The following is a 14,171-nucleotide window of genomic DNA, read 5'->3' as shown; positions in this document are numbered from 1 at the left end:
GTGCTTAAGCTAACCAAGAGTCTCATTTCAGTGGGTCAGGTAGATGATGTTGGTTTTTAGAACACCTTTGTCTTTTAGAGTTGGAAAATCTAGAAGGGCTCTATGGTTTTGGCAAGGGGTGCCGAGTGTGGGACTCTATATCCCTTACATGTATCAAGGGTGTCTGATCATGTTGTTGCAATAAGCGAGCAGCCAAGTACTTTGTGGCATTTCCAGTTGGGGCACATGAGACAAAATGGAATGAAACTCTTATGCCGTTTGGGTTATGTACCACATTTGAGTTTTTTTTATTTTGAAATTTGTGAGCACTATCTCTATGGGAAGAAGACTAAATCAGCCCATAAAAGAAGGGAAAGAAAGAGCTTGAAAGGATTGATTTGGTGCATTCAGACATATGTGGTCCCATGCCTATACAGTTATTAGGCGAGGCTGAATACTATGTGACATTCATTGATGATGCAACTAGGAAAGTGTGGGCTTATGCTATAGCTTGGAAGAGCGATGTGTTACAGGTATTTCAGAAATGGTTGGCTTTGGTTGAAAATCGATTAGGTAGAATGCTTAAATGCATATGGACTATGGTGGAGAGTATCTCTCTCATGACTTTCAGCATTTCTATGATACAGGTGGGATCAAGAGGGAGCTCACATTCCCTCATACACCAAAGCAAATTCCAATTGCAGAATAGATGAACTGCACCATTCAGGAAAGGTTGCATTATATGATTTCCAATGCAAGTCTTTGTAGTGGTTTTTGGGCTGAGGCAATGAAGACTGCATTGCATGTGGTCAATACATCACCTAGTAAGAGTTTGGATGGTGGTATTCCTAAACTTTCCTAAAGAGCCATGGAGTGGCAGAATCCCTCTTACTCTCATTTTCATATCTTTGGGTGTGAGGCATATGCACAAGTGCCAAAAGAGCTTTGAAAGAAGCTAGATCCTAAGTCTAGGAAATGCATCTTTCTAGCTTATGGTGAAAGGGGAGAGATGGGCTATTGACTTTGGGATCTAGAAGCAAAGAAGATCATACAAATCCATGATGTGGTCTTCAAGCAAGCAGTTCATGCACTGAATGTGCAAGAAATGGTGCAGCCAGGTACTCCCATAGGCACACAATCAAGGGTAGATGATAGATCATCTATTGGTGGAAATGATGAGCCAAATGTGGCTCATATGTGGGCAGGATAGCAAGCTGAAATTCCCTTGATAAGACCAACTAAATTGTCTAGACTACCTGAAAGGTTTGTTCCAGGGGTAGACTATGTGATGCTTACTGATTGCAGGAGCCTTCTTGCGATACGGAAGCTATGATGAGTGAGGATCAGTGCAAGTGGGAGTATGCTATGCAATCAATGATGAATTCACTCGTGAAAAATAATACTTGGGACTTGGTTTCTTTGCCACATGGAAAGAAATCATTGCCATGTAAATGGGTCTACAAGATGGTCACAAGTGGTGATGTGCCTAAGTACAAGGCCCATTCAGTTGCTAAAGGGTTCAAGCAAGAGAAGGGCATGGACTTTGATGAGATCTTGTCTTCAGTTGTGAAGATGACCACACTTAGATGTGTACTTGGACTTGTGGTAGTAGAGGATATGGAACCAATGCAGATGGATGTCAAATCTTTCTTGCATGGAGATCTGCATGAGGAAATTTACATGGTACAACTTGAAGGATTTGAAGAAAAGGGCAAAGAGAATTTGGTTTTTAAGCTAGAAAAAATTCTCTATGGCCTTAAGCAAGCACCTAGAGAATGGTATCAAAAGTTTGATGCTTTCATTCAGTCCCAGGGTTTCAGAAGAAGTGAGATTGATCACTGCTTCTACACTAAAAGGGCTAAGGATAATTTTATTTTATTTTTGCAAAGAAATATTTGATTATATTATAATCATATGATTTGTACAATGATGTCCCTGCTGAACAAAATACTCTCCGCTAAGGAGAAAGATCTGGTCTAATGAGAAAACTTCCACTGATCAGTGGAAGAAAACAAAATTTCAACTCCTCTAATCTAGTCGGTAGTACTTTGGTAACATGCTCTGCCACATTTGTTAGAAAGAAAATTCTCTTGCATACCCTGGATAAGGAATAACAAACTCAATAGAATGCAGTCAACCTTTTGGTTCTTCTTTGACTAGGAAGAGAGGAGGGATGATCTGGGTTTGTAGGTCCTAGTTGGAGTTGGAACAGCTTCCAATAGCTCTGATATGTTCTTCTAGTTCCACCTGTAGCTGAGAAATCTGATCATTCAAGCTATGAATGTCTTGGTCCAATAGGTATTTAGCTTGATCCACAGAAGATAAGATTCAATTAGAAACTAAAGTTGCATTTTTTCCATACCAACTTATGAATAACTATTCAGCACTTAAGTACTCATCATTAAACTAAAAGGCATTTTTGGCAATCCATATGAACCACAGTGCATGTGCTCTAATGATGACCCATAGGGCATAAGGTATCTTTAAAGCATCTTCCAGTAAAATTGACTTCCAATTGATAGGTTCCCCTAGCACAAGCTGGATCACCTTCTAGACCTTCCTAGCTCTTGGGCAAGTAATGAACAAGTGAACAATATCTTCTTTTATCCTAGTGCAAGCTTTGCAAGTTCCGTCTCCCTTACCAATACTTAGGCTTCTACAGTTGGTCTAGACAGCTTTATGAAGGATCAACCACAAGAGTGTGGACTTTTTTTTTGGAATCTTTTAATCTAACATCCCACTTGCTCTCATCATTAGAGACGTTCCGTCTAGAGTTGAGAGTGAACACCACCTCTTCTATACCTTCAGATGGAGTGGGTATGGGTAAAAATGAGGAGCTACCCACCCAACTAAATTCTCTAGTGTAATTTAAAAATCTTCCCCCTTTCCAAGTAATATCACCCTCCCAGAGTTGAATTTTTTTCCATAGCCAGTTCTTGATCAGCATTAGTTAACCTGAATTCCCTTCTGATATCTAATCAAGACTTCCATTTAAAATTGTTCTTGTCCCACAAGTCCCCCCAAGTGTTTAAGCCTTTCTTTGACACAACTGCCAGGCTCTAGAAAAGTCCTCATCACATAACTAATGCTTTGTGAAAAAAACTAACACCTAGATTGAATCCAAAGCCATGAAGCTTCCTTTTCTAGAAAGGACTAAGTGACTCTTGATCTATTTAAAAGTACCCCACAGTGTTTTCCTAAGCTGGCTTCCCTTAGTCATACAAGGCTCAAGATTGCCAATAGCAGAAAGAAGAGGGAAATTTTTCCACTTGGGAGCCTTGAAAGGTCTGACAAATTTAAAATTTCTAAGAAGTAGGTTAGCCCCGTCACTGTCTGGGGAAGTGATGGCTTTTACAATCCAAGTGGCAACAAGTTTGTAGGCAGCTACATTAACCACTCCCAATCCTCCTTCATTCCTTGGTCTAGTACAAAAAGACAATCTTGAGAGATCTCAACAACGGAAGCAAAATGGAAGAAGGTAAAAGAGAGGGAGAGCTAGAAGAGAGAGCCACACAAGTTTTGGTGGGTGCAGAACACCCTAATGTTCTCATCCATATATATATGCATTTATATATTGTACATAATTGGGGTTAAGTTATAGTGGCCTTTAACCCCCACAACCTCCCACTTAAATTCCAATGTGCCTTTAAGGTAGAGCAACCAATGGACACACTATCCAATGCCCATCAAAAAATGAAAATACTCAAACTGCTGACTAGATAGACTCTTCGTCAACATATCTATAGGGTTATCATCTATATGAACCTTGACAAGTTCTATGCACTTGTCCTCAGGTACCTCCCTGATGAAATGGTACTTGACCTCAAGGTGTTTGATCTTTTCATGAAAGATCGAATTCCGTGCTAGCTGAATAGCACTCATGGAATCACTATTCAATGTTAGTACATTTTACACACAAATATTCGAACACCTATAGCTACATGTTTGATTTCATAAGTGATGATAAATTTGCGAGGGCATGGATCATTGATTAGGTAATCCTATACATTGGATATCTCTAGATTCTTCTAAGCAAGATCCAACTAGCATGCCCCGTCTAAGATTTCTTAGTTTTGCAAAAGAGATCTATGTGACTGAAGGTGCATTGTCCAAAACCAAAGGGCTCATGGTCAATGCAATCAAAGTCCTTTTATGGTGGGTCGGTAATCTAGAAAAATGGTCACCTTATTGTGCAAAAGTGTGTGAAGACAATTGTGTTAGGAATTCAAGGATTGTAAACTCTTAGATGAATATTGAAAAGATTTAAAAAAAGAGAATCTTTAATAGCCAGCTTCCTCATTGATTGTGGAAAAGAGTGTCAAGACAACTGTGTCAGGAATTTGACAGCTATTAAACTGAGTGCACAATGCACTTATGATCATTGCGGCAACAGTCAAAGACCATTGACAAATAATCTTTCTTGCGACTTCATGACAAGAGGTCTCCAATCTAGATAAAGCTCTTCTATTGGTGGCGAGATACTTCTCATCTATTTGGAGCATGAAAAAAATTAGGGTCAAAGTTTAACCCAATGGTGAATTTAGAGCCTTGTCCTATTAGTAAGGCTAAATTTTAGAACTTCAAATTTAATAAATTTGCCCAAAAATACATGTGGGCTAATATTTAGAGCCGCAAGTTTAATAAATTCAGCACAAAATGGTAGCAAGGCTAATATTTGTAACTGTACATTGGGGAAAGATTCACCCAATGGTCCCTACACTTCCATAACTAAGGGGCCCTCTTATTTTTTATCTTGATATAGAATACCTTCTGAAGGAGGGAGACACATGAGCTTATCATGGATACTTCCTCCATTACACTATTGATTGATATCCCATAGCTCCTCATCTTGTGTAAACCTTATTGCTTAACACACAGCTCTATGAGTTAGTTTCATCATTAAATTTGCCTTTAATGAAGCATGATTGTGTGCTTCTTCTCATCTACTTTTCTTTTCGACATAGACACTGGTGACACAGCTAGTCAAAGATACTACTTTTCTTTTCGACATAGACACTGGTGACATAGTTGGTCAAAGACTCTGTACCCCACAACATGCACATGGTGCATATTTCCTTCCACTCTCTTACCCAACTTCTCATGAATCCACAATGCTAATAATTGAAAATGCACATCAAAAGCACATGTCTGCATGTTTGCTACACAATCAATACACATTTATATGTATATCCTCCCTAACTAGTTTGATTTTTAAATTATTGTTGAATACATGCTAGCAAATGAACTCAAGGGAGGGGAAGGGTTTTTTCCATGTAGATATACCTCATACTAGAATTCAATGCATAATTAAAAAAGCCCTACTTTTATGAATAAATAAACTTAAAAGTTTTTTACTTCATTTCCAAGGACCTTGTGTCTATAATTTTTTTCTTATTAAGGATATTACAAAAACACCTCTTGTTGAGCACATTGTCTAAGGTTACATATGTGTTAGTGACCTCTCTCCATGAATGAGGTTAAGGCTATTAGAACATGAAGTCAAGTTGAGTGTTCTAGTGTGTACTAGGAACTAGTATTTGTGTGAGAGTGCCACGTGTCATATTGGGAATTATCCCATATACACTAGGTACTTTAGTTTGTGTGTGCACTCTATAAGAGTGTTGTACTTCCTTGTGTCAAATCAGAGGAGTCAACATCTACATCAAGCTTTCCATCATGTGAGTACTTTGGTTATCTTTGCTTTGCTCTAGCATTTTCATTATGTCTTTCCATTCCATTCTTGCACTTTCATGTGGTATCAGAGCCAGCTCCCCTTCCTTCTTGCCTTCCAAGGAATTGAGTTGAGAGAGGCCAGAAAGAGAAGCTTCTCTCTCTCTCTCTCCTTGGAAGGCTTCCCTTCCCGTACCCCTTCATGTGGAGCTGGAGCTTCCCTTTGGTCTTCATAAACATGTAGCTACCCACGATTTCCCTCTTCATTTGCCATCTTCTCCTCCAAATCTGGCCGCTCCCCTCGTGTTTGCTGCCCGCCACCTCTTCTCACTTACCTCGCCATTCTCTTGCTGCTACCCGCCTCTACATCAACTTGCCACTACCCTGCTGCTGCCTGCCTCTACATCATGTCGCTCCTATTTGTCCCTGATGCTGCTCCAAATCTGGCCGCACCTCTTCCAGCCATCTTCTTCCTGCCATATCTCTAATTCTCCTTGCCAAGGCTACCTCGATTTCTATCCACCATTATCAGTTTCTGCCCGCTCCTGTTGCTGCCCCACATTAGGCTACCACGTCTTATTTTCAGCATCGCCAAATTGCTGAATCTTCCCAGCCCCTGTTTCCTGTACGTGCTACATTTGGTCGCTCCTATTTTTTGCAAGTGTTGCACATTTTATGGCTGCCCCATCTCTGAAGCTGCCCGTCATCTTCTTCATCGAATTCATTACCAAATTCAGCACACTTCTTTGGTGAATATCTATCCACGATTTGGCCAACATATGTGATTCCTCACGATGATGAACACCCACGCTGCCATTGAAAAGTTCAATGGCCAAGGATTTCACACCTGGCAAATGAAGATCAAGTTCCACTTGATGAAGCACAATCTATGGAGTCTGGTCAAGGGAACTTCTTCATCAAAAGAGAGGGAAAAGGAACCTCAACGTCTCAAGCAAGCATTCGCAATCATTGCATTAGGTCTTGGAGACAATTATGTGCATCACATTGCCAATCTTGAAGATCCTGCTGAAGCTTGGGCTGTGCTTGACCACTTATTTGGTGCAAGTAGCAAGCATTCTAAGCTGTCACTCAAGATTGAGTTCTTTGAGTTAGAGCTGACATCTGGAGCACCTCTTGATGCTCACATCAACAAAATGAGAAGTCTCATGAACCAGTTGGCTTCGGTTGATTCACCGGTGACAGAAGATGATTCTATGGCAGTGCTTCTCAAAAGCATGCCTGAAGAATATGACAACTTGGTCACAACACTAAAATATGGTCCCGATCCTTCATTTGAAGGGATCATAAGTGCATTGCAAGAAGATGAAAGGAAGCGGGAGAAGCGAAAGGATCACCAAGTGGAGGGAGAACAAGCTTTGGCAACCAAGTTCAAAAGGATGAATTTTAAAGCTTGTAGACATTGTGGCAAAAACAATCATGATGAGAAAGATTGTTTTCGCATCAAGCCATGTGGGATTTGTGGCAAGAATGGCCACTCTGAAAGTAACTGTTTCTCAAAGAAAAATTCAGCAAATATGGTGGAGGACACAAGTGATGAAAAAGCAGATATGGTAGATGATAAAGATTTTTGTTTCTAGGGTTCCTTGCTTGGATCATGTTTCCAAAAAGGATTTTGTAAACCTGTTGCAACCGCTATGAGTATGCAAAGGTATCTTGTCTTAATCTGTTTGACCTCTTAGAGGTATCTATTATGTTTTTGTGTGTTTATCCTGGTATATCCCATATTATGTACCTACCCAAGGATGTCCAACTTGCATGAGAGACTAGAGCCGTGGATTTATCCTTGACCAGAGACCCTGGCATGAGAGACCATGAGCCTATGATTTATCCTTGCAGTATGAGGCATTTCCTTGAGGGGGGATTTTTTGGGAATATCAAGGAACTGCATCTTTTATGAACTCATGCTATCACTCACCTTTCCTTCATGGGGGGGTGTTAGAACATGAAGTCAAGTTGAGTGTTCTAGTGTGTACTAGGAACTAGTATTTGTGTGAGAGTGCCACGTGTCATATTGGGAATTATCCCATATACACTAGGTACTTTAGTTTGTGAGTGCACTCTATAAGAGTGTTGTACTTCCTTGTGTCAAATCAGAGGAGTCAACATCTACATCAAGCTTTCCATCATGTGAGTACTTTGGTTATCTTTGCTTTGCTCTAGCATTTTCATTATGTCTTTCCATTCCATTCTTGCACTTTCAAAGGCTATAACTCAACATTTAAGGGCCTCATGAAATTTAATAAGAAGAATTATCACACCCTCTATCACACAAGATGCTTGAATCTACATGTACATACATACACAACCTACAATGTGATTTTTTGGGTTTTATAATTGTATGTTAAGGTAGTGGAACTATGTGAGGAAACAACAGAAGCCAAGAGGGAGAGGGAGCCCAAGAGACACAGATTTGTGGTGGGTGCTTCAACACCTTAATCTTTTTTTCAAATTTCTTTTTTGAGTATACATAACCGAGGCTAGGCACATGGGCCTTTAACCCCACAACCTCCCACTCAAAGGCAAATGTGCCTTTAAGCGAGAATAACGAGTGAGCATACTATCCAATGCCCATAAATACATGACAATACTCAAATCACTGATTGGGTAGACTCTTTGTCAGCATATCTACAGGGTTATGATCTGTATGAACCTTGACAAGCTCTATGCGCTTGTCCTCAAGTATCTCCCTGATGAAATGGTACCTGATCTCAATGTGTTTGGTCTTTACATGAAAGAACAAATTCTATGCTAGTTGAATAGCACTCATGGAATAACTATGCAAAGTTGGTACACTTGTATGAATCCCCAAGTCTCCCACAAGCCGATCAAGCCATATAGCCTCCTTGTAACCCTCTATGGCTGCATCATTCTCGGCCTCTATGGTAGACAAAGCAATGCACTTTTGTGCATGAGACATTCACGACACTACACCACCTACAAAGGTGAACACATAACCTGAAGTGGAACTCTTGCTATCCACATGCCAGGCATAGTTTGAATCAGTGTATCCAAGTACACGCATCTCTCCTCTGCCAAAGTAGATGCACATCTCCTTGGTACCCTTCATGTACCTCATGATGCACTTAACTACCTCCCAATGCCTCTTTCTTGGATTAGCCATATATCGGCTAACAACTCCCACTGCAAATGCAATGTCTGGTCTAGTAGCTATCATAGCATACATAAGGCTCCGAAACGCTAATGCATACGGAACCTTGGCCATCATGGCCTTCTCTTCATCTAATTTGGGACTATCTGCCTAACTCAATTTCACATATGGAGGCAATGGGGGGCACTGACATCCTTACCCCCCTCCATATTGAAATGCTTCAATACTTTTGTAACATATTCCTTCTATGAAATCCAAAGGAGTTTCCTACTCCGGTCACACATGATATGCATACCAAGAATATGACCTGCAGGTCCCAAATCCTTCATGTCAAAGGCCTCATGCAACTTAGCCTTCAATGCATCCAGCTCATAAGTGTTCTTGCTAGCCAATAGCATATCATTCACTAGGAGTATCAAGCTATTATCCTTATCCCTTTAAGGTCAAGAGATGGAGACTGATACGGGAGGAAAGGAGTAAACGGTCTATTTCAACTAAAGGGTTGAGTCAAGTTGTTGTCTCTCATAGAGTCTTGGGTCTCAATCCAAGGTGAGCAAGAGTGAGAGTCATCAAGGCATTGGTTTTGGGGCTATGCTCATTTGTAATTCAAATAAACAACTTTTAGTAATACAATTGTGTTTTCTATTGTTGACTAATTCCTTAACTATCCATGTACATCTATTTCTACATCCCAAGCAACATAGGAGATCCTAGCAGAGCAACCTTAGGATTGCGAGAGAGGGCATCTTCCTGGCTTAATCGACCACACACACCAAGTTGGGCACAAGGTTATCAAACCGAGGATTGCGAGAGAGGGCATCTTCCTGGCTTAATCGACCACACACACCAAGTTGGGCACAAGGTTATCAAACCGAGGGGTGAGAGAAAGACCATCAATGTTTGGCAATCTTGATGGGGACAGATGTGCCAAAAGCTTGAATTGAATGGATTTAGCATCATGATCTATAGGACTGAGGTGCATAGATTTGTTTGAATTGAGCATCGTGATCTATAGGACGACTGAGTGCATAGATTCCCAAAATAGCATTAGATGTTGACCCGAGAAAAGCTACAATGATTGCTTAGATTGGAAGCTTATCTCAAAAGATATCTACAAGTATCATCTGATTATAAGTCTTGCAAACATATATGATGATGAGATGGCAAATTCGATGTGAGCAACAATGAGTTAGCCAAGCCAGTATCGGGTTTATTAGTCAAAACTTAAACTTTGACTTTGCAAACTTGAATCCAAACGGTATCACATCTTAAATAATAGAGATTGTGCTACCTACCTTTATGAGGATGCATAGAAAAGAGTTGGAATTATTTTGGAATCCAAATTGTTATTTAATATTAGATGCTCATTAGATGTGGGAAGAGTGTGGGAGTTGTTATTACCATCTGGCATACCTTTAAACGAATCTTATGAACCCTATAAGACTAGTTACTAGCGCAATATGAAACAATCATAGACTAAGTTTCAAGAAAAAAGTGTCTTTAAAGGGATTGGTCAATATCACTAAATTTAAAGCCGTCTAAAAGGACATTATGTTTTCTTTGAGAAAATGAGAGCAATTTAGTACAGTTGGGACAAGGAAAATATCCCTCCTAGTGGTAGCTGCTTTCGAAGATCCCTACATGCTCGCCCATATGACCATCAAAGTGTGTATAGTATCAGTCCATATGCTGGCCATAGTTTGGGAAGGGTGAACCTGGGAACTCTCCATCGCCTCTGTACATCTGGCCCTCCAAATATGCCAAGCTGAAATACAAGCCAGAATCTCCCAAGATGTGTCTACAGAGGCATGGGTTGCTCTTAAAGGAGTGAAAGGAACATCTTGGAGGAAACATGACTGCACAAGATGACATCGTACAAAGAAGGTTGAGTTTGAGCCATGATTCAAACAAGACCCACTATGTAACGTATTTCCTAACACTTGAGACATATTTGATTCTTTTTTTAAATGTAAAAAAATTAGCCACACCAAATACTATTAAAATGCTAAAAATGTATATACACACGTCGAGCACACACATGCGAGGCTCGAGTGCACACGCATATATACACATCAATCTCTATTTTTTCAACACAAATATGATACGTACACATGTGTGTGTGTGTGTGTGTGTGTGTGCATACATACACGCACACACACACACACACACGCATACATACATACATGCATATATATGTATATAGAACATGTATATATGTAGATACATGTGCATATATATGTTTACATGTGCATCTACCATAAATAGAATACATGTATATTGTCTCTATACACTATAATGCTTGCACTATGCTCCTAATCGCTCCTCGCATCTATTCAATTAATTAATTTATCATTTGAATTCTGATGCCCACATTAACCTAAGCTTAATGGATTGATTGATTGTGTGAATGTCCTATTTACTATGTCACCGCCTCTCCCTCTCTCGCTTACCCCTTTGTCGCTGCCTCTCCTTCTCTTGCTTTCCTTCAACCTCGCTTGCCCTCCTCTCCCTCCCTCCCTCCTCTCTCTCTCACTTTGCATAGCTCTTCCTGCCTCTCCACTGCTCTTCCTCTCTCCCACTCTTTCGCTCCACTCTTCTTCTTCCCCTCTTCCTCCCTCTCCACTGCTCTTCCTCTCTCTCCCACTCTTCCGCCCTCTCCACCACTCTCTCGCTCCCCTCTCCACTCTTCCCCTCTTCCTCCCTCTCCACTGCTCTTCCTCTCTCTCCCACTCTTCCTCCCTCTCAATTGCTCAGACCTTCCCCCCCCCCCTCCTCTCTCTAATCACTCGGGGGCTTGCTTCCGGAACACGTATGCTTAATTCTTAGTGCCTTAAGTTAATGGCTTGTTACTTAATGTTTCAACCTTATCTTAGCTTAATTCTTTCCATCTCCTCACTACTAAATGCTAATACCTGTTTTTTAATCAAGTGGGGGGTCGTATTGTAAAAAGATGTAGGTACCTTACGTTCTCTCTCCCTGTAATATGATGGGCTATTTTCAAGAGAGTTCGAAAAGCATAATATTTGTTCTTGAAATACAAAACGGCTTTTCCATGGGCTTCCAATACAGTACACGCAAAAAGTCCACATTGAAAGCAGTCTTGCAAGCTAAGGACGAAGCCATTGCTTGTTCGTATTTGCGTTTACTTTGGTATCCCAATGGCATCTGCATAAAATACCGTCCACAATTCAGCATCGTGACAGGGATGGAGAGTCAAGAGTCAAAGAGCTGCAGGTGCGACCAAGGCACGCGAGGGGAGTCGGGACTCGGTTGGAGCCGGAGAGGCCTGCCCGTGGCGCCGCTCATGAAAAAGAGCGGCAATACTGTGCTAAAAGACAATGAGTAAGCCTCAGTACGAACCCTGCTAGGGAGTTGACCGAGACTCATGTCTCAGCTGCAGTGATCTGGATTCTGGAGCCTCAGACTCTGAACCCGCATGAAGAGACCCGGAGAAGTGAGAACAAGCCAACTCAAGCAAGAATGGCGTTTCATTCAAGGGCGCTATTGTTTTTTTAAATTAAAACGATCAACAGCAAGAAACTTGAAAGCATCTCGGCAGGATTCATGAAGCATCATCCAGAAAACAGTGTGAGCCTTGAGGAAAGCTTTGCGCATATCTATCTTTAGATTCTTTGAACTTTCTTCGAGAATGGAGACTGTAGCGAAGCTCAAAGAAGTTGAAAGAAAGTCTTGTTTTAGACCCTACACCAACGCCAAACATGCATCGGTTGTCACCCTTCCCGCGTCACGACATTAACCACGACCCTTCAACCATCTTGCACGCTCTCTTCATCTCGCCCATACACGCCCTCATGATCTCATCTGATTCCATAGCTCACTGTCCCTCACTCAGAATTTCTTTTCCCCTCCGCCTGATCATCTTCTCTGGTCAATACCTTCGCTCGAGACAGTTGTAACCGCAGAGGCTGCATGTTTGCCGTTCAAACATTATTCTAGCTACACGGCCCAACGCTCGCTCCCATGCTCTATATATCCTAGCATCTCAAACAGTCACTTTTCAGCTGCGCCTACAGGCCTCTCGATTGATCTCCTTATTATAACGACCCTTGACGACAATGTTTCACCAGACTCAATATGCATAAATAATGAGCTCCTGTTAAGTTGGAATACAGAATACGATACATATGTGATCCTTCAAAAGCTCTTAAGAGCATCTTTCCCAGACAATGCGACTGAAATCCATTCATATCCAGATCTCGAATCCTCTTGCTTGCTTCCCTCCGCGACAGTCAAAGGTCATCGTTCCGGGAAGTGGAGGCTTTACCGACAACGTCTACACTCCTCCAGTCTTTTAATATACAGATTCCAAACAAAACTATAGAGTGAAGTGCTGCGCATGCGCCACGGTGTGTCACTTTTGGAAGGAAAAGTGGAAAACACTCGAAAGCAGTACTCGTCGACCTAGCATGAGTTGGCACAGACATAGTCTGGATGCGCAACTTTGTCTTCCAACTCCCTTCGAAGCATGCAATCACGAGTAGAGTCGTCGCAGGTCACATCGACGCTAACCAACGCTTCCTGTCGTTGCTGAAGTTGCTGCGTGTGTTGCACCTGCAGGTAAAGGAAATGAAACATCAATCTCCATGGGTTTGGCGATGCCTGTAGAGACCTTTCCAACTCACCTACCGATGTAAAATCTGTATGGGTCTGGCTATGCTTCTAGAGACCCTTCAAGCTCACGTATGAGCTGCTCCCTAGTATTACAATTGCTGAGAGGTAGAAACGTAAATATCGAACCCCAACGAAATATCTTCTTATGGCCCGGGTAGATAATTGTGTGGCAGTACTCGGAGGACAAACCTTAGCAGAAAGGTCGTTCGCTATGGTGATTGTAAGCGAAGAGCGTTGGGAGGAAGCATGGTTGGAGCTGCCTGCATGTATGAGAAGAAGCCAGAGATTAAGATGGTGATAGAGAAAGCGAGTGAAATAATGAATGAAAGTGAAACAAGACGGGGGGAAACGAAAGAAGTTGGAGGAAGCGATGGGCTAAAAGGATATAGTAGTTGTACCAGGGAGGTCGAAGAGGGGGCGGGTGGAGTGGGAATGGCTAGGAAGCAACAAAAGGAGGAGGAGGAGGAGGAGGAGAAAGGGGAGGAGGGAGGGGGGCTGCTGCATGATGGAGTGAAGGAGCTGCAGAGGGGGGAGGGGAAGGCGATACGTGAGGAGATGAAAGAAGGGGAGTGCAATGGTATTATATGTAGGAGAGGAGAAGAGTGAGCAAAGACGAAGGCATGACGAACTCTTGGGCCTCTTGGACTTTACCAAGGGATCCTTGGATAGAGAGGGATTAACGAGGCCTCAAAGACTCTTCCAACGCCACATCAACCCTCACGTTTCACATCCACCTCACCTCAATAGGTGCCTCGTTGTG

General features: G+C 41.8%; 1 protein-coding gene across 1 annotated transcript; it reads right to left on the bottom strand.

The window, feature by feature from the left end:
• Positions 1-12,936: 12,936 nt before the first annotated feature.
• Positions 12,937-13,921, bottom strand: LOC147887304 (uncharacterized). Its single transcript, XM_087394037.1, has 3 exons — positions 13,810-13,921; positions 13,601-13,671; positions 12,937-13,351 (listed from the first exon to the last, which is right to left on the bottom strand). The coding sequence occupies exons 1-3, from the start codon at positions 13,913-13,915 to the stop codon at positions 13,202-13,204; spliced, it is 327 nt and encodes a 108-aa protein (XP_087250163.1). The 5' UTR covers positions 13,916-13,921; the 3' UTR covers positions 12,937-13,201.
• Between the last annotated feature and the right edge of the window lie 250 nt (positions 13,922-14,171).

The sequence above is a fragment of the Dipteris shenzhenensis genome, chromosome 23 (genome assembly GCF_047967505.1).
Source record: "Dipteris shenzhenensis isolate YYH24624 ecotype China chromosome 23, Dip_SZ_1.0, whole genome shotgun sequence".
NCBI classification, from domain to species: Eukaryota; Viridiplantae; Streptophyta; class Polypodiopsida; order Gleicheniales; family Dipteridaceae; genus Dipteris; species Dipteris shenzhenensis.
The sequence above is the reverse complement of the archived record's forward strand: the minus strand, read 5'-3'. Positions and strand labels throughout refer to the sequence as shown.

What these genes read in the sequence shown, in the direction of transcription:
- LOC147887304 (XM_087394037.1), bottom strand. Translation starts at nt 13,915, where the DNA reads ATGCAGCAGCCCCCCTCCCTCCTCCCCTTTCTCCTCCTCCTCCTCCTC. An exon ending in CCCCCTCTTCGACCTCCCTG is followed by an intron (nt 13,672 to 13,809) that starts GTACAACTACTA and finishes TCATACATGCAG; the next exon opens with GCAGCTCCAACCATGCTTCC. An exon ending in CGAACGACCTTTCTGCTAAG is followed by an intron (nt 13,352 to 13,600) that starts GTTTGTCCTCCG and finishes CTTTACCTGCAG; the next exon opens with GTGCAACACACGCAGCAACT.